The sequence below is a fragment of the Falco rusticolus genome, chromosome 11 (genome assembly GCF_015220075.1).
Source record: "Falco rusticolus isolate bFalRus1 chromosome 11, bFalRus1.pri, whole genome shotgun sequence".
Taxonomy (NCBI): Eukaryota; Metazoa; Chordata; class Aves; order Falconiformes; family Falconidae; genus Falco; species Falco rusticolus.
In genome coordinates, this window is record NC_051197.1 from 30,164,158 (window position 1) to 30,184,504 (window position 20,347).

Sequence of the window (20,347 nt, forward strand, 5' to 3'; positions counted from 1 at the left end):
TACATTTCAATAGGAAAAAGAAAAGCCAAGTACTATATCCACTTCAGTTTGAGTGTGATGCAAGGAACCGTGAAAGGAAATGAGCCCTTTCATTGTTTTCACCTGATGAAACATGCATGTGGGACTGTCAAGTGTAGCTGGGTGGACACCGCTGCTGTTACGTTAAACTTCAGCTCACATTTTGTTCTGTAGCCCTGGCATTTAGCAGTGCTTGCGTTAGAAACATCCCCTATGTAGAGGCATCGCTCTCACCTTCACAACTTCCAGTTCATCTTTACTGGCTGCTTGTTGTTTTTCCAGCCTGGTACTCAGCTGGGAACAAATCTGGAGCAGAGAAAGCAGTTTCTTAGCTTATGTTAACTATACTCAAATATAACCTGTGCTTTTTAACAATTTTTGTTAGAGCCAACATTTCTTAAAATTCTGCCTCACTCAGGATTATGCACCCCCCCCCCCCTTAACAAATGCACTGCTGCTGATAATGAGACCGAAAAACGGCAGCATTCAGTACGGAACCTGAACACAGAGACCGGAATGTTTTATGGATGCACTGGTTTATCATGTTTATACTACATTATGTCACAAAGTAAAGAAGCATTCACCCTACAGTACTAAAATTAGCTACAGACAGGTTATACCTGATTCCCTAAATTAGGAGACTTAGGAAAACCACAAAAAGATTTATGACAAATTACAATGCTTGCTCTCCGAAAGCCTGAAATACAGCACCTCTTATTTAAAGGATGACATCTGCAACTCCGAAAGCTTAGCTCTCAGAACAGGCTGAAAGAAGAAATACCAGAAAGTGTCTCTAGAATGGTACCTGTTTGTACTCTGCAATAATGGCTGTGGTTTTCTTGATCTCAGATTCTGCCTTCTCTAGCTGCTTCCTGAAGACTTCCTTCAGCTAGGCAGTGAGGGAGAGAAGTTACACAGTACACTGAAAGAAGTTCTCAAAATGCATCACCAGATTGTTCTCTCAAAGCCTTGCTGTGTTTGCAACGGTTCTACACCTTCTTCCCACACTCCAGTTCTTCAGAAAAGTGTCTGATTTATTCACTATACTAATACTTACTATATTCAGTTATAGCCAAAAAGTCTACGCTGCGGTGCAGCGTATGCCTGCTTAGAGAATTCTCCTGGAGGGTAAATCTCTTCCTCCGCATTAAATGGTGGTACAGCGTGGTCCACAGAATGCAAAACAAACGCATTACTGTGAAATGGATTTTACTGATTTTGGTTTTGTTTTTCTGCACGCTGTCAGAGCAGGTTTGGGCAGGCAGATTATTTGGTTTTTTGGAGATGGAACAGGAAGAAGAATCTCAGCACTATCATTTTCATCTCCCTAACAGAAGAAAAAAAATAATATCTGTTTTGGTCTGTGGTGCTGCATTAAAATACAGCTAACTCACTCCTCCACCGTTCAGAACCACTAAGTTTTGAGAGCCCTTTCACTAGGAAAAACGCCTCCATTGCTTGTTTACACCCAATAGAGAACTCGCCCTCCTCCATTTTAGACACACACAATTACCGTTTGATTGTTGTAGTGACTGCTGTCAAACGGCAAAAACAAAACCTGGGGTATCACTTTTGAAACATACCTTCACGTGTGGCAGTATTCAGCACGTCGGATACATAGGATTAACAAACTAAGACTGAACATTTTGCAAACAAGCAGGAGGCCAGGTCTAGTCAGCACAATCCTCCCAGCCCTCAACCCTGTGCTGCTGTTGGTCCTAGCTTCAGGCAGGAACGTTCACAGCTTGACTGCAGGGAACCAGCAGCTGAACCCAGAATGGCCTCTTATTAAGACAATTCCTCCAGCTCCTTGTTTAGATAATTAAAAGAGGTCTGATCATGTCTCCTTAGTTGTGATTGCTCACCACCAGTGAAAATTAATATTACAATACTGGGAAGAGGATAAGGTGTAGAGAACTGAACATTCAGAGCTCAAGTAAAGGAAAACACTGAAAAACATACTTAAAAAAAATTTACCCCAGCACTGTAAATTTGTAATTGCAACTGCATTTTGAAGTCAAAATCCTTGCTGCAACTGCAACATACTCATGCTCTTCTGCATATCCTTTTGTGTACATTTCCTTGCTAAATGTTGCTAAAGTTGGAGAATGCCTTACCTGAGCAGTTTCCTCTTCCTGCTTCCGTTTCTCTTCCTCAGTCTCCACTAGCTTCTGTTTGGTCAAGAGAAGTTCCTTGTTCAAGACATCTGCTTTGTCTTCAGCCTAGAATTAGAAACGCTGCTGTAAATCAGATGTTATCTGTGCCAAAGCAAACGTGTGGGTCTACACATCTCAGAAATTCTGCAGATTCAGGTTCTAGCATTGCCTTTTCCTGCCCTCTGATGGCTCACCTAACATGTTTTAGATGGAATTCCCTCTTCAAGAAGCCGTTTATCTGGGTTACTTCACTGTGTTTCAACAACTGTGCACAAGGACCCTTTTGCCAAATGTTTACTGACGCCCAGATGGCAAGCAAGTATAGATGCTATGTCCTAATACAAACCGAATACAACAATGTATAGAATACTTTTGTTGGGAACAATATTAATCTAAGCGAGAGCAGCATGATTTAGCTCCTGTGGAACTTCACATAACTCACTGGGTTTTCGTATCGCAAGTGGGGAAACCAGGTAGTACGGAAAACATTGGGTGCCTGCACTGTGCCCTACACGGTGCCCACGCAAAGGCAAAGGCAAGCATAAGAGACAAACAGGACCCCAGATAAAACGGTTTATCAGTGCAAATAAGTATTACCTGGAGAAAGCTGATACTGTGTGCGTGCTGGAGAGTATGAATTTTCTCCTTTCTCTGAAGGGCCAAGCTTATGGTGAAACATACTGGGACTGCTCTGTTTTTGGGAGCACTATCCTCACCGATCAGCGGGAGAGAAATGTGTTTCTCAGTGTCTGGACATATTCTGCTGACCTCCCCAGCTGGGAGGTACTGCAGCACACCGCTCCTCCTGTTCAGTAACTAGGTGACAGAACAGACAATGCTTGCAGTGGAATAATACTTAGTTTGCTGAAAACACAAGAGGGAAAATGGCACTGGAAACAACGCGCAACGGTGCAGGACTTGTCTTTCTGTTGCAGTTTGGTGTTCTGCCACTGCTGGTGGTATCAGCTGATCTAGCTGCTACAGTGTTAATTATTAATGAGAGTGCTAGTGGCAATTGTGGCTAGCAGAAGAAGCTCCACCAGGGGCCACGACTGAAAAGGCGGACTGAGGATTCCTGCATTGCTTAGTGTGTCTATGGCTGTACAGGAGAAAGGAAAACAAGCAGCGAAAGAACAGAAAATTGGTAAGACTGGCATCTTCGAACAGAAGAACTCTGGGATTACAAGGATATTTTTGATGAAAGATCTGTTTAAGATATGCTTTGAAGGAACTACAAATCTTTCCTCCTTTTTTGTGTTCATTCCAGGTTCTCCAAACACCTGCGGTGGTGTACAGTATCACTTGTCCTCGCAGATGAGGAGTGCAGGAGCACAAAGCTTTTCTTTCAGGTGGGGTGTGGGAAAACTTCACGGAGCCACTCTCATCTACAGAAAGACTGCTAAAATGCAGGAGAGGAAGGAATGGGACTGGCAAAGGGGTGTGCTTGGCAGCCTTGAGAAAAAGCAGGCACGGGCAGCAGCAGGCATACAGCTGCTTTATGCACAGCCATACCCAGGGAGGACTGTGCACCCCAGCGCGCTGCTTTCGGCCTCAGCACGAGCCTGCCCACTCCATCACCCAACGTGCATCTCTGCCTGCGTTTGCTCACTAAGACAGCTTGGATTTTTACAGTCACGTGGATCCAAATCAGCAGAGCCTACCTGTCAAGGATCTGCCTAAACAGAAATACAAATTGCACAACGGCGGTCATTGATGTTTACAATTTTGAGGTTAGATAAAGAAAGCCAAATAACTACAGGAAATCAAATTGAGAGGCCCTTGCAGGAAAGGATTTTACATTATGAAAGGCACTACAGCCCTCACTGAGCAAGGGACTAATCACAGGCTGTGGTGGAGTGTGGCCCTCCTGTATTTAGTACCTTAGTAAGAGCTCTTACAGCACGTACCGGTACTGCATAAACCACTCCAGAAACAGGAGGGTTGAACGGGTAGTTCTCTTCAGCTCTGAGATAAAGGGCTCTGGATGCAGCTGCCCTCCACATTCCAGTCTTCACAGGAAACAAAAGCAGTTATCAACAAACACCCAGGAGCCCTTCTAATTTTTGGTGCCATGTCACTTTGTTACCTGAATTTTGCTGGCTGCACTAAAACTGCTGTGAAAAACAGATCCACGTAAGGTGGCAAGATGTTCTGCAAGACAACTTCCCTTGAAATTAGCCTTTTGAGGAGTATGTGGTGCTTTTTTCAAGTAAATGTTTGTACTTTGGTATCTACCTAAAGGTTATGGCTTACATTTTCTAAAACAATCCATAAGAGAGAAGGCGCAGTTAGCGTTGGCAAGACACCGCTGTGAACACCTACAGCTGCACGCATGTGGAAATCCAGCCTTCTGCCTGCAACCAGGAGTGAGGTTGTCAAGAAAATAATGGCACATATAATTATACTTTTCATGTTGTGTTCATGCTTTCACTTGAGCACAGAGCAGGGCTCCTAAAATCGGTGTTGCCAAGCCTGAGCTGGGTCCCATCTGTGTTAGCATTACCTGGTCCAGGTCATTCCGTAAGGCAATTTTGCTTGTTACAAGCTCATGGGCAAGGTCATCGTTCTCCTGCTCCAGCCGCATGCTTGCTTCTTGGAGCCTGCGGTTTTCCCTCTGCAGGAAGAAAGGAAGAACCAGAAAAAGAAGTTAATCCTTATCAATATTAAAGAGCAATAAGCGAGTATATTGTGTGTGTAAAACACCGAGAAGGCAAGAGTGCACATTAAGACAGGACTGCTGCTCTGGGAAACAACAGTGAATTAAGCCAGCAGTGCAAATGCAGCTGTTCCACTTACATCCCAATGGTTATGATTGTGTCGCATTAGTGACACACCGATTGTAGGGTTTCTCTGTCCAATGTAAACACAGTCCTCTCCACAAAAGCACTTAGTTTCTGCTTGCCCATCATCAAAAGAAATCAGGCAGATAAAATCTAACCCAGAAGCAGTGAACAGGGACCAATTAAAAGATACTCATAATAATGTTTCCAATTGAAAGCAGAAAGCTGTCCTGCTCCATTTTACATAATTTTGTCTGCAGGAATCCATAAAAACAGTCCATTTTGTAAATGACGTAGTGCCAACTTCCCATCTTCTGTGGGACCGCTAAAGAACAGCATTTAGCTCATATAATCCTTATCGCCATTTGTGCACTTTCTGCGTAACCTGTGCCAGTGACAACAGCATGTGTTTTCCAGGATAGCTGCTGAGAAAAAGTGCCAGGTGGAGAGGGGACCTCACACCCCAAGCACAGGCCCAGAACCCGCTTGGCAGGCGGCGTGCCGCAACGTGAAATGCACAACTTCGAGACTGCAGGCCCTGGTCCTCGGTGCGCTGCCTGCCTTACCCACTCCGCACCGGCAGAAATGACTACGGAGAGCACTAGCTAGAGAAGGGGAGTACACCTGAGAAGAATGTACAGTAGTAATTCGTGTTTTTTCAAAATCGGTTTCAGTGACTGTTCTTCTAGGGCTGAGAAACAGAATCACATTCAAAAGATGGCTGTGGGTCAGTGGACTTCCAGGAGTCCACATCAAACACACATCTTCAGAAGAACACAGCCAAGCGGGACAGATGGAGGTGCCCTCCTCCAACGGATTTTAAGAGAGTAAACAACGTGCTGGCCTTCAGTCGCACGCTGACTTGTGTCTCTTTCATACCAAAAGAGACTGCAAAGGGAATCTGTGCACTATGGAAACGGAAGGAAAAATGGAAACGCGTAGGTGGAGGAACAATAACCTACATGCTGAGATTTCAAAATGGACCTGTGCTCACTTGAAAGGTAAGTTATGTTCTCCAAGACAAAACAGAAAAAGTGAACATATGTCAGTGCTTAAGACAGCAGAAAAATCTCCAAGAGTTGTTCAGCAAATGCCTTCCTACAAAATGTGATTTCTTTGCATAAGCACATTATTCACCTGCCTTCACTTCCTCCTGCTCGCCAGCTACACTCAGAGATCTTTCCAAACTCACCACCGTGAAACTGCAATTTTCATTTCAGTTGCAAGAAGATTTCGCATGCTTTGCTTAAACAAAAAAGGCCAACTACCGCTCTAAGAGGATGCTAAAAAAGGTCTCTTCTGTGTGGAGCTTCCTCTGTGGCAGGAACCAGAACCTCTACAAATACACTCTCCTTAATGTGACCCTATTGTGCAACTAGACTGTGCACTGCCCTGTACAGGAAAGTAAGTTTGTTTCCTTTCCAAAAGACTGTATTTTAAATAACTTGTTTTGTTACCAAAACTGTAAGTAAAATACTTCTGTTTTAACACAGTTAAAATAACCACTGCTAAAAGATGCGTAACTTTGGGGATCTTTTTTTATTTTAATTGCACTGTATTCTGTTTGGGACAAGGAATTTTTAAAAGTAAAATTCTTCTGTAGGGATAATACAAAGTGTAAAATCAAACTGCAGTCTTTAATAACAATAGTAATTAAAAAGGCTCTAATGTGTCTCTACTTCTGTATTTTGTTCAGGCGATCTTGGAAATGTTGATTTTTATAGACACAGATCTGCCCGTGAGCAGCTGTCAGAAAGTGAATTGAGTTCACCTAAAAACCGGGACCAGATCAGCTGCAGCATTAATATCCCTTTTCATGGGGATGTTGCTTAGAGGGAGAAATCAGCAAATTCTTAAGACTTCCCACAAAATAACCCAGAAAGAATTTTGCTTTAACATTTTTGCTATGCTTTTGCCAAAAGCTTCGGTGTCCGCAAAGCAAGCTGCACAACGTGAAGTTCGAAGTTCCTGCTTTGCATTCACAGACAAGTGGGTAAGCAAGCTACGTGGCTGGAAATGCGTTATCCTCCTCTTAAACTAGAATGTACATGGCACGTTGTTAGGAAGTAAAGATCTCTTACCTTGGGCATCCAGTCAATAGCTAAGAGATGTTTTTATCTCATTCACCATACTTTTAATTTCCAGCTGAAAGTCTCTTACAGGGGCACCTTTACTCTTCCTCCACACAGGGCAGGATGTGCGATCAGATGGTTTGTCTTTTCCAGCTCCTCCCCCCAGATCTAGCCGTGAAACATTGCCTCCTTCCTCAGGAGGAAACTCTTAATCTGCTTAAGTCTAAATAAAACCTAACGGTACACAGTAAAGACAAAAATAGCAAATAGTGCTTTTCATGTGTAGCGACCTGTTTTCAATGGCTCTGAAGTATTTGCGGGGTTTTATAAAATACCGTTTGCAAGGGCATGAAGTTCAGCAGATGGAGCTGGCTCGTTACAGCAGGACTCACATCACAGACAGCATTTTGTAACCTGGCATAAGCCAACTAGTCAGACCTGCTGGTTGTCCCTGGTGTAAACAGACAGCTTCCTGCCTTTCCTCTACACACCACTAACAATTTACTGACTATGACAACAATTTCCTTCTCTTCGGCATCGCGCAGTTTCTACAATCAGTAAAATAAGAGATTCCTCTTTCCCAAATGCCTGCCTCCCAGTTACAAAAGGCAGCTGGTGAACTCTGGTTAGCTTTTAAAAGGAGGATACCGCATTTCCACAAGGGACAAACACCGCTGATACATACAAACACAAATAAACTTACCTCCTATAAAGTCACAGACCAAACACTGCTTTCAACCATTGGTGTAAAGACAATGAAAACAGGATATAAAATAATATTTAATACCAACAAAGACAGCCAAAAAAAAAAGAAAAAAAAAGTCGCTGATTCTTCAGTGTGTTTTTGGTTCTGAGTTTTAAAGAGGATATATACTTCAGCTTCCATCACACACTGGACGGAGAAAAGTAAATTTGAAAGCAGCAGGCAAGCCTCAGTTCAGGAAGACTGAAAGGCTGAACTCCACCCTCTGCTTCCCTCCAGCCAGCACCAAGGACCAACTCCTGACAAGATTAGTGGCGATGATGCATCCTCTCTGTGCTGCTGCTCGAGCTGGGTGTAACGAGTCACAAACCTTGTTAAGCAATTCAGTGTCACACTTTCTGATGAGCAAACACCCAAACCCCAGATCTTTGGGCAGGAACAGATCCTCAGCGGTGGAATGAAAACACTGATTAAAATTCACTTCTCTGGTGTGAGCAAACTGAAGTCTTTTTAAGCCCATTGGAAAGAGCTTTTGGAAAGGAGCTCTATAGGAAAACCTCGTGAACCTCCTCCATCTAGAAACCCAAAAGGCTTTTACAGCAAACTATCCAGGAAAACCTCTCATGGGAAGCAAGACAGAAGCTCCTGGAGGTGGTTTCTCTTTTGTTTGTTGACTCTGAAGAAGCATTCCCCAAAGTGCCCCAGCACACTTTTTTTTTTAGAAAAAACACAAACAATCATCCACATAAAGATTCATCTTATGTTTTTCCTCATGACGGTTACCATTCAGTTACCCGTGACTCTGAATAAAAATGACCAGCTTATTAATTTTTGCTTCCACTTCAAACACGTGAAAGGCCATTATGTCCAAATCACACATTTATTCAGACAGATAACTTCTCCACTGCACAAGGTCCACAGAGGAAAGGGTGTTTCTACTCTCAGAACAGACCTGTGTGCACAAGCAGGGTCTGCTTGCAAAACTGCAGCCCTTCTCTGCATGCTTACATACCCTTTATTATAAATTAAGAAGTCCCAAGCCCAACTCTGGCGATTTCTCATCAAGGAAACCCAAACCCTGTTACATGAGTTGTTCTCACCCACAGAAAAAAACCCCATAATATATAGAAAAATATCAAACTATATTGCTATTTTTTCTGTATGTGCAACTCAATTTTCTTCCCGGCTTCTAGAGGGAATTTGTAATTTGTTTTAACCAAAAGTCATGAAATTTGGTGACAAACAGCAATTCAGAGCACATTTACTTTTGCAACTTTTAAAAATCTGACAAAAATGTGATATTGGTTATAAGCAACGGAAAACAAAATGAAAAAGTGTCCATAAAACCCCCACGCTTTTCCTAAGTAATACCTGTAAATACAGAAAGAAACAAACACCAAAACCAATGGCACTCTTTAATGCTGTTCCTTTGGTAAGTCAAACCACAATCAACATGTAAAATACGAGCCAGGCAGGAACTCCTGCGGCATGTAACGCAGCTCGTGGCAGCACATGAATTTAACCTGTCAAGAGAACGCGACCGGTTAATGGCAGGGCAAGATTTCGCAAACCCAGCCCGTTTCTGGAGCCCGTGGGGGTCTGGGGTCAGGGGTCAGGAGGAGCGTCCTGCCGGGATATCCCCAGCTGCCCTCAACCAGGAAGCATCTCTGTCCTGGCGTTTTGTAGGAGGCTGCTCAGGAACACCCTTCCCACGCTCAGAAGCACCTCTAGGACCCGAGTGCTGCGGAGGAGGGGAAGCCACGCACTGTGCCCGCACACTGCTCTGGTTCAGTCCTGGTCTCCCTGGGATGCCCAGGTGACAGTCCCACACGCGAGAGCTGCAGTGGCTCCCGCACGTTCCCCCCGCAGCACTCGCAGCGCAGTGGGGATGGACCAGGAGGAGGAGGCAGCAACGCAGCAGCAGCCCCACCGCCACTGCAGCGGCTGCTCACCCCTGGCGCTGTGCGCGGCACATCTCCTACTCTCTCAACAGTCCATCCAGCCATTTCCACCGAGGGCAGGTCACACCGAGGTGTCTTACTCAAGACATCCTTCAACTCCGAAGTGCGTCTCTATGGTCCTGACAAACGGCTATTGGCAATAAAAACCAAAACATGCTGCAAACAACAAAACCTCTAACAACTACAACTAAATACTACCAACAGGCTGAAAGTCCATTTCCTTCTTGACCTATAAAAGGAATATTTCTGCAGGGATCTCCACTCCAGTGATCCCATCCAAGAACCATCCCCACCCTGGGCGGTAAACCAAGAACTCGCTTTGTTTTGGGAAGAGAAACTGTAAAAATGACACCGATGAAGGTCCCGAGGGCACAGCCCACACAGAGCGCACGGGGCAGAGGGAGCGGACAGCAGCGCCGCGCTCAGAGGCAACGCTGGCTCCTCGGCAGTGCAGACTCGGGTCTTTTCCCAAGCCAAGGCTGGCTGGGCAAAGTCTAGCTCTGCGGCTGCCAAAATGAAAGGCGTTTCTAAACACACGGGCTGCGGAGTGATTGTTTGAGGGGCAATCAAAGTTGGCTCTCCACTTTCTGCCTGCAAGGACCCACACAGCCTGCGTTTCCTGCTGCCCTTTGGAAACCCTTGAAATGTCGATTCCTACCAGCCTCAGCTGGAGACACTAATAAAATCGAAAAAGCAAGAAAAGGAACAGAGAGCACTTACAAGCAATTCTCCATGATACTCATCAGCTGAAGGATTTGTGGGGACTCTCTCTAATCACAGCATCGCTAAGAGGATGAGACTCACTCCCCCTTCATAAAAAAAAATAATCACGCAGCAAGTTTCAAAAGTGCAAACCAAAACCCCAGGTGTGATCTTGACTGTGACAGTGACTCACATAAACAGTGGCCAAAGAGTCACTTTCTGCATCCTCATCTGCAGCTTGGGGATAATGTTATTCACTGTCCACCACCCAAGATTAACTATTTAATATGCTTCCACAGAGCTTTAAAGAACCCTTATTTGTTTTCTAAGTATTATTTTAATTCCACAATACTGTAAGTGAACCGCTGGAAAAATACTTAGTCAGAAGTTAATCATCAGCATGTTGTGGTTTTTTCTAAATAGGCCATACTACTGGCTCTCGGCTGCTACAGCAGTCCCAGTTCTCACAAACAATAAAATCTACACCCTTTAACATCAAAAGAACTACACTCCAAACACCATTTTTCACAGGTAAATGCTTTTTTTTTTTTAAAAAAAAGGTCAGTTTTACTTTCTCTGTACCTGTAACTGTCTTGTCACATTTATGAATTACGGCATCGTCTTTCACTACAGATTTTCATACTGCGGTTTTCTGAACATGGTGCACTTACCTTATATTCACAGACCACATAAACCTGTTGCACCCTGTATGATTATTTACTGCCCCACACTCCTGGCAGACCCTGTACCAACTGCAATGTCACTTAACATATTAAGGCACAATGAAGTACAGCAGGAAAACAGTACTGGTACATGTAAGCAATGTCAGTTCCCAGCTAACCGGGCAACGGGCAGTAAAGTGCTTCATCTCTGGCAGCTTCACCTAAAGAAAACTCAGTTTTTCAAAACAGGGTAAGCAATAAATGGATCCTGAACTCTAAGTGAAATCTATGCCTAGAGGCAGCGCCTCCACTACACAAAAATCTATGGCAACAGAATGCAGCTATGACAATAAATGCAAATACATTGGAAAGATAAGCAATGTGGACCCAAAATTGAAGAACTATTCTTTTTCAGTGAACTATCAAGCTATCTTATTAATAAGTGAACCTTTATTTATCTGCTGCTTTAAAGCAGGATATTTATCACTACTTATTCTATTGCAGTAGTCCATTGGGACCCCAGGAGAGCTCTGGGTGCCACTGTACTAGGCACTATGTTAACAAAAAACGACTAATGTTTGGTATAAACAGAGCCGAATAGCAAGGATCGCATCAGTCAAGGAAGAGTTCATCTTCCAAAAGTCTCTGTGGATGCCACTGCACACAGCTTGGGCTAGAACAATGTGTATTTTCTCCTTTTTGTGTCTGTAGCTGAGAATCACCCTTTGTTTCTGCGTCTCATGAAGATCTCCCGTAAAAGTGCAACAGCAGGAGAGTTACCTACAAACATATAAACTGAAAGAAGAAAAATATTATATGTGGCTACTTGCAGACGTCTTGAGAGTTGCAAATTGTGATTGAAATATTCACGGAAAAAACACTAAATCCAAGTGTTCCAAGTGCTTGTTCAAGAAAGGGGATGAGTTTCACCTGCCACCTAACTTCCCTACGGTCTGCATCAGCATATCCCAGAGAGGTGAGCGCAGTACACGCACCCCTGCTTCGCCGCCGGAACCGGGTCACTCCCCATGGGACTCGGGCAATGAAACAGGTTCCCACATAGCATCTCCCCGTACCTTGTATCTGTCCATAGGATCTTCCTGCTGCAGCTGACTCTCTCGCATTGTTTGGTACTCTCTCTCATATTTCTTCAGCTTTTTTGTGGGCACCTGTGGAACAGATTTGGAAAACATGCATTTAAAGATTAGAGGAGCACCAGAAAGGCTGTCTGAAAACTCTCCTTGCAAAGAGGAAGCCAAGGAAGTGCTGGAAAGCTGCTGCTGAGTACGGTCACTTCCCATTGCCCCCGCCTTCCCTCCTCAGCATGCCATGTCAAACACTTCCCAGTACAGTTCACATCGACAGAAATCTTTCTGTGCCTACTGCTGTTACTCAAATAAGGAAAAAAAAGGAAAACAAGAGTGATGCAGAGACATTTTGGTAAGAGTAACAAGAAGAAAAAAAGGCATGAACAGCGAGCAAGAGAGCAAGAGGAAAATATGCTGTGGTACATATGATTCACCAAAACAATGCCTTAGCAAGAAAAATGTTAAAAGTGAGGTTAGAAGAAAGGAGCGTTCATACAAAAGAAGCGGACAATTCCCCGGGGGAGAGCCAAGAAATGGATTTTATTGCTGAAAGAGTATTAATGTCTAATGTGACCAATGCCCTCCTGAAGTCTGCCAGCAGACTCTGCTTGGCAAAGGTGGAGACGCTGCAGTGCTGGCTCCAGCTGCAGCAGGGAAACAGTGAGGCAACCACATACAAATCACAAGCAAATTCAGTAAACAGCCATGCAGAAAGGTCAAGTTCCAGACCGCTCGATTCTGGGAAACACAGCTTCAACTTAAACCAAGGCACACCAAGAACACCTGTGTTCTTTTAAACAAAGCTCCAAGATCCTCTGCTTTACTTTCACCTTTTAATTGGATACACAGTGCTGTGTGAGTGATCCCGTCTCTCTCTGGGGACCTCTGATGGCATTGCTCTACCCCAGCGCACACAAGAAGCTGGCCCTGCTGAGTGTCGAGTCATCTGCTGGCAGATCCCTACCGCCATGTACCATCATCACTCGTAAACATATGCTTTTCCTGGATCTGTCCTGTAGGTATCTGCTCTTCTTGCATATATTGATAGTGTCTAGCTCACTCCTGGTGTGAGGACATGCCACTGTCACCTTGCCTTAGGGCAAAAAACTACTGCCAATGAGCAGAGATACATGTCTACATGCAGTTTTGGCTTATGTTTCCCTTTACTGGTTTTCGGCCCAGTACCTCCTTCCTCTGCAGCACAGGAAGGGGCCGAGGAAGTGCTCAGTGTTGCTGCAGAAGCTTCTGGGAGGTACGGTTAGAAAACGTGAAACCCACGGTCTGCAAAGCACCGTGCACAGAGGTCACTAACGCCCACAATTCCTGATGAAATCTTAAACCAACCCCCCTAAAGAAAGCAAAGAGAAAGGGTAAACATGAAAACATGAAGCAACTTGGATAAACATACAAAACAGTTTCGATTCCATGACACTTAACGGTGCAAACCACAACGAAAGGAAAATGACTAAATCAGAGATGCTTTTTTATGTTTCAACCGAACGACATTCAAGATGCAAGCCCAGCCCGTTTGGTCTTAGCTCCAACTTGAAACTGTTCAGGTTACTTAATATTCAAGAGCAAGAAATCATTTCAAAGCGGTGTTCTAAATGAAGTGAACCAGTCACACATCCGAAGCCTGATCAATTCCTTCCTTCCATGATGCTTACTGGGATCTCATTTGGAGAACCGGATCAAGGTTCCCAGGCTGGGGTGTTAGAGGACGACCTCCAAACCTAGCCCTGTGCTGCAGTGGAGTTTTGTGCTCCAGTACGCGACCAGCAGAAAAGGAAGATAAAGATGAGGGAGACACTGTGGCACAGTATGGCAAAAAGGTGCAACATAGGTGTAACTTAGAAGATGACCTGTTCAACCAAACGTTTTCCTGATTCTTGATGCTTTTCACTAAAGACTTTAAAGTACACATAAGAACTAAGTCTCATTACACAGAGCGAGCTGCACGAGGACTTCAGTAAGAACCCTGTCCTCTGAAGGAGCGGGAAACATGATTGTTTTGGTGTAGTGAGAAAAGCGTGGAAAGCAAAGGTAGTTACCCAGTCCCAATCCTCTTCCCCCCAGCAATTCCCCCATGCACAGGGGAACCCCCCCGTGTCATGTGCGCGCTGCTGCACCCCTCAGCCTGGCACTGGGTGCTGGGGACTGCCTCCTCTGACCATCGCAGGGACCCACCAACGCCTTCACCTTTGCAGCTGCCGGCAGCAGCACCCTCCTTTTTGCTTTAACCACGAGATTCGCTTAAATGACTTGTGAACAAGAATCTGCAATCCAGGGTATCCAGGCATACTACAGCCGAAAGGTAATAATCTGAGTAAGTAACTCTTACCAAGAGAGCAAAAGGGATACAGCACCGCTATGACCCCCGTGCCTCCGCTGAGCGCTGTGCCACAGCTGTCCCTCACCAGGCCGAGCCACTGGTGTCCCTCACCAGGCCGAGCCACTGGTGTGCAGCTCTCCTTGCCCGTTCATTAAATATTGATTTTTTTAAGCTGCCTCAGAGCAGCCTTATTTCTCTGGTTTCACCTTGCGTTCTGTATCAAGATGAGGCAGAACTTAACTTGCACAGAGTCTGTTTGGCATTTCGTCATCTGCCTCGACAATACCAGAAGCTAACCTGAACACATCACATCAAAAACCGTATGATGAGCAGGGGAGAACAAGAGTCAGCTGCTTCATTTAACTCTGCTCTCCACCACCTTCACAGCCCCTGTTTCCACTCACTGACAATTCACAACCATTTCTTAACACCCGGTAATTCATCCCTCCAACCCTTCTTACCTACATGTTCTCCTTTACTTTCTTAAATTCTAATTCATAGCTGTGAGGAGGACGACACATGGGTCCTCAGTGGCTGCGTGTGGGATAAGCTCCCTCCCTCACCACTACCAGAGCTATCCATGGCTTGGGATGACGGGAGGTTCACGTGCCTGGCACGTTCTTCAACAAGCAAACAGCATGGCAACACTGTCTTGGCAATACTGACAGTAAATCGTACCGGAATCGGGGATCAAATCATGAAAGGTGTAAGCACCAGGGTGTAAGCATCGTGTTGCAACCAGAAAACTGCTTCTGTGCTTTTTGAAAGGGTACCATGACTTAGGCGTGTTCAAATCTATTTATGCTACAACTTTGCCTTAATTGGAAAGCAGTTACCTAAACACAGGGAAAGTCTGTCTTAAGGAGTTGGGGGGAGGGGGGAGAAATTCCTGTTAGGAAACCAGTCCATACTAATCCATCTTATAAAATAGATACCTGAACAGATATGCTTAATGACTTTGGCAGGGACTATGCTTCACTGTTACTGTCTGTTTGGCTACATTACTCAAAGGAGCTTGATAATTTATTCCAGCATTTTCTTCTTCTGAGTATACACTAATAAATAAATAAATAAATAAATAAATAAATAAATTAATTAAAAAGCCCATTTCCATATTCCCCAATTTAATTCCCTGGAACAGTTTGTGAATTCAACAAGGGACTTCTCTGTAAGCCCTTTCATAAGTGCATAGTGCTAGCTATGCTTCAATCTTCATGGACTGATCCTGCACAGAGTGTGCTCATAAATTTTCTGTAAAAGCTTCTGCAGTATTGATTTCTTCTTTCTTTAGCACCGTTGGGTATATTGGTTAGAACTGATGGTTATCAAATTTAGGAGACTCTTACGGTTTACAAACATTTCTCATCTGTTTATCTCAGTATCTTATCTCCTTGACTCGTTTTATTTTATTACGTTCAAGCACAAAATCATGTCACAACTAGTCGTACATAGAGAAAAAGCCATGCAGGGCATCTTAATAAAACATCCACGCGGAAGAACTGAACAAGCAAAACCTCTTCCTGAAAAAACCCAACAGGCTACTACAGTGAACGTGCAAAGGACTCACTGCAGTGAGAGGATAACATGGCAGGTGAGAAACAAACCTACTTTGTTTTTAGCTGCCCCCCTGCTCAGACAGGGCTGGGAAGATCTGCTCCACCTTCCCTTGCAGCCCTGCGCGTGGGCAGCGTGCCACGCGTCGGCAGCCGCCCAGCTCCAGGAGACCTCTCCCTCGTTTTGCAATTTCTTTCGCTGTTTACAGACAGTTCAGCCTGACCTTGCTGGATTAATAAATCACACACCTATGACTCCTTCCCCCCAAATGTTTTATTGCTGTAATGAAGCATGAGCACTCAGAGGAGGCAGTTATCATTATGTTCATTTGACAGCCAAGGAAATGGAAGCAGGGATGTAAAGTGATTTCCTGAACATACTGAAGACAGCCAGGGGCTGATCCAGACAGGAAAATCCTATTACCTGATTTCTGATTTCCAGCACTGCCACAATGACAGGCTGAACACAGTATCTCCCAGATTCCCACTTCTCTATCTAGCACTGCATAAACACTCCAAAAATATACTGTACCACCACACCAACAATGTAGCCAGCATCCTGTGATCTCTGCACTCTGTACATTTTCCTCTGTAGCTCTCACCTCAATGTGCAAGTTAAAAAAAAAAAGAAAAAAAACCAATTAGCCAAACACGCAATGCTTTCCTTTCCCATTCTTTGAAGAAGGTGACTTAATTTTCTGTTTCACTGGTGATGGATTTGCTTGGTATTTCAAGACTGAGGTGAGGGACCTGCATCCCTCCAAAGGCAGGGTTGCACTGTGTGCTGGTGACCGATGCAGGAGACTGCCAAGCTTGCTTTGGGCGAGCACCCACAGCAGCCACAGCCACTGGCTGCAGCCCAGCTTCTCTTTTATTCATCCATCACACACACACCCCAGGCTGCGGTCCCCATGATAAGCCCAGACTCTTCTCACTGCTGCAAAGCAGGACCATTTCCAAGCACGTGTGATGCCCAGGAGCCCGGCTCAGAGGCGAGAGGACCAGCTCCAGCTCACTCGGGCTCAGCTCAGCCCTTGCACACAGCCAGGAGCCCCAGCTGCAAGAGGCTCTCACTAAACCCCTGCCACGTCTGCCCCTCTTGAGGAGACCCAAGTTATGCTTGTGCATACTTAGGTGTCTTCACACTGATTTAAAACAACGCTAAAAGCAAGTGAATTTCAAAATTACACTTGGCTCTGTGAAGTGTGTCCTGTGAAGACAGTGAGCTTTAAACGGAACCTCAGCAGGTTAGCAACAATTTCAGATCCCACGCATCATCTTAGTTCACACTCAAAAGCTGTATCTTTTTGTTCCAGTTAATACTCCACATTTAAAAGACAACTAAATCAGGTTCAAAGAAGGATAATATAGCTCCATTTAAACACTTAATTAGGCCAAATTAAGGCTTTAATGTAACAAAAGCATACGAAGAAACTGACTCAGTGCTCTGCTGCTCTGTGCAGTCATTGCTATGGGTAACTGTATCCTCCTTTTCCTAAAAAGTGGTTGCCCAAAGGCATGATGAAGTATCCTGTGATATCGGTCACTGGGAGTAAAATCCAGAAGTTGGTAAGCAATTCATTTTTCTTTTTGAGAGATGCAGGAATGAAAAAGAAAGAACAAACCCCACAGTAACATGTTGACACAACAGACTCGTCTCTTGGATTAGACTTTAAAGGGGGTGAGCGGATGTCATATTTAGGTATTATGCCATACAACCCGAACAACTGTACCTCCAATGAGGTATTAGCCACAAGCATGAGATCTGGGAGGAAAAAGGGGAAATCTTAATTCCTCACAAACCTCTCTTGGTGATGGGTAGTCCACAGAGAAGAAAATCTGCAGCATAATTTGCAGAAAAAAATGCAGGGATTAAAATCAGCTGTTACCTAAAGAAAAATCACAAGCTGTAGCATAGCTTGAAGAATTCCCATTTCTCTTTCTGTCACCGTGCGGTGAAGGGCTTGCTGATCACAAGCTGTTTCACCGCAGGTTTGAATCAAGTGGAACAGCCCTCATCAGTGTTTCACCTAGCTGCAGCATCGCAGTCAGGATCCAGACATCCCCCACTCTAAACCACACCTTAAATCTCATTAAACATCTAACCCCTGGTTTTGGGGCGAGGTGAGCGGTTAAGTTTTGTGAAGCAGCCTCTCAGACATCATCTGACTCCAGCAGGGTCCTCACTGCAGCCTGGCTCCGGGCAAGCCTGCAGCACAAACTGCCGTGCTGGGGCTGACGAGCCACCTCTCAGCGCCGTGGATACAGGTGGGTCCATGGTGCCGTTATTTCCCTTGAGCTCGCACGCTGCATGCAGCACAATAAAAGCCCCAAATGTCAGATGCTATTTTACCGTCTATGTTGGCAGGAAGATGTTCCCTCAAATTCCTTGGAAATGTATATTGTGTTGGAGAGATCGTCTGCTCAGTGCGTGCCTGTCTGAGTGCCTGCACAGAACAGCATTTCTCTTCCACCTCACGATTGGAAAAAAGAACTAACAGAAATGCTCTTTTTACTTCAGCAAAGCAGATTGCTCCACACCAGCACACCTAAGTATTCTTTCCTTGTAGGGGGAGAGTCTTCTTCCCTCTGCAAGTCACCTCGTTGCCAGCTCTGTAGGTGTAAGACCTCCTGAAGAAAGTCTTCAGGATAACACAAATCCAATCTGAAAGCTGGCTGGAGGCAAAGGAAACCAGCTTTGCTGTGAATTTTTATTTTTATTTAATTCTTCCATGTAAGTCCATTATCAAAAGATCTCAACTGCAATTTAGACACCCACAGGAATTTACAAGAAGAAGGTAAAGGCAGGTTGCAAAATCTATAGCATACCTGCACGCTCTACTGTGATTCAGAACGGCAGCAGCCACGCAGCCAGTGATGCTGGATGGTTTCCAACACCAGATCCTTCTGTCAGTTTTTAATCTCTACAACATATTTCCGTTCATCGAAACCTGCTGAACCTGGCAAACCCCATTATTTTTCCATAGCCCCGCTGTTTGAAATATCTGCTTAGTTAGGCTCAGCTAGCAATGCAGCTAACCAAGTTTAAAGAGTAAGCGGAGACCGAACGGACCTCAATCAGCCTCACTGTACAGCAATCCAGCAGCAACTCAGGAAAACAGAACAAAATTCAGATTCCCTGGACTGTAGCTCTAAACAGCGGTGTGTACTTCTGCACTCACCACAGTGCTCATGTTCGAGACGCGCATCTATTGACTGCAGGGGAATCTGCATCGGGGAAAAAAAAAACAACCAAAAAGGCTCAAGGAGAGGATGTTCTGCCTTGCGGCACAGATTCTTCAAAACACTCCTTTTCAGATCCTCAAAACGGTTTTCAGCATTCAAAAATTCATTTTCACTTTGAGATATGGAGGGCTTATTATCCACTTCAACTCTATTTGTTTTAGCGAAAAAGAGACACCCCGAGTGGCTTAAAAGCAGTGCTTGGAAATGGCTGATTATTTTCTATCCTTGCAGCTGATGTCTAGCAGCTCAGCCAGACAAACAGTGCTTCCTCTCACGCGTACAGATAAGGGCTTTAATATTGAGCTGCACACCGTGAAAGGAAACAGCTATATCCACTTTGTCAGCAAGCACCTATTTTGCATTTAAATTGGCTCTGGTCAACAGGAATACTGTGGTTAAGGATACCAATATTTGGAACATTCTAGATGGAAAATATCTGTGTACAGGTCATTTTTATTATTCGACATAACTCAAAGAATGCCTGAGCAATGAGATCTCTGTCACAAACGACTATATAGGCTAAATGAGACTGCGTATCTATCCCGAGGCCACAGATTAGGACCAGGTAACTGGGGAACTGACACTGACCAGCCGCCTGGGACAAGGCCCTGCTCTGGGTAACACAGTTACTATGATCACCAGCCATTTTTCCAGCACAGAATTTATTCATTGGTTGGCACCTCCTAACGTAAGAGTTCCAGGGGATTTTGTGTCTTTCTTACACCTTTTGGTATACAGGACTTGGTGTGAAGGGTTTCCTGTATCTCCTCAGTGACTATGCAAAATCCAGCCCTCGGCTCCCCCCATTCAGAGGTACATAATTCATTTTGATTTATATCTAACCCATGCCCACAATAATTTTAAAGCTTTGGTTGTACTGCTTGGCACATCACAGCAGCAGAAGAGAAGGGCGAGCAGGAAGGCAAGCGCAGCCTTCTCCACCATCCCTGGGACAACACCATCAGAAATTCAGAAGTCCCCGGTGATTTTCTTGTACCACTAAGCAAAGAAACCACCTCAGGTTCACTTTCCAACCTTGTTTATCCTGGTACTAACACAGACCTACCCCACAAG

General features: G+C 44.7%; 1 protein-coding gene and 1 long non-coding RNA gene across 11 annotated transcripts in view; one reads left to right on the forward strand and one right to left on the reverse strand.

Annotated features, from left to right (window-relative positions):
* RABGAP1L (RAB GTPase activating protein 1 like) overlaps positions 1 to 20,347 on the reverse strand; it is a 262,694-nt gene that overhangs the window by 7,303 nt on the left and 235,044 nt on the right. For 9 of the 10 annotated variants that reach the window (XM_037404169.1, XM_037404168.1, XM_037404172.1 and 6 more), the window contains 5 exons: positions 12,131 to 12,223; positions 4,678 to 4,788; positions 2,136 to 2,240; positions 824 to 907; positions 253 to 324 (listed from right to left, as the gene is read on the reverse strand). In XM_037404169.1, the coding sequence (XP_037260066.1) occupies positions 253 to 324; positions 824 to 907; positions 2,136 to 2,240; positions 4,678 to 4,788; positions 12,131 to 12,223 (465 nt within the window). Of the gene's footprint in view, positions 1 to 252; positions 325 to 823; positions 908 to 2,135; positions 2,241 to 4,677; positions 4,789 to 10,935; positions 11,850 to 12,130; positions 12,224 to 20,347 lie in introns of those variants that run through there. The other variant, XM_037404173.1, reaches the window with a different exon arrangement.
* On the forward strand, positions 4,795 to 6,617 carry LOC119155458. Its single transcript, XR_005106730.1, has 2 exons — positions 4,795 to 5,955; positions 6,175 to 6,617. It is a non-coding gene; the product is annotated as an uncharacterized LOC119155458 (long non-coding RNA).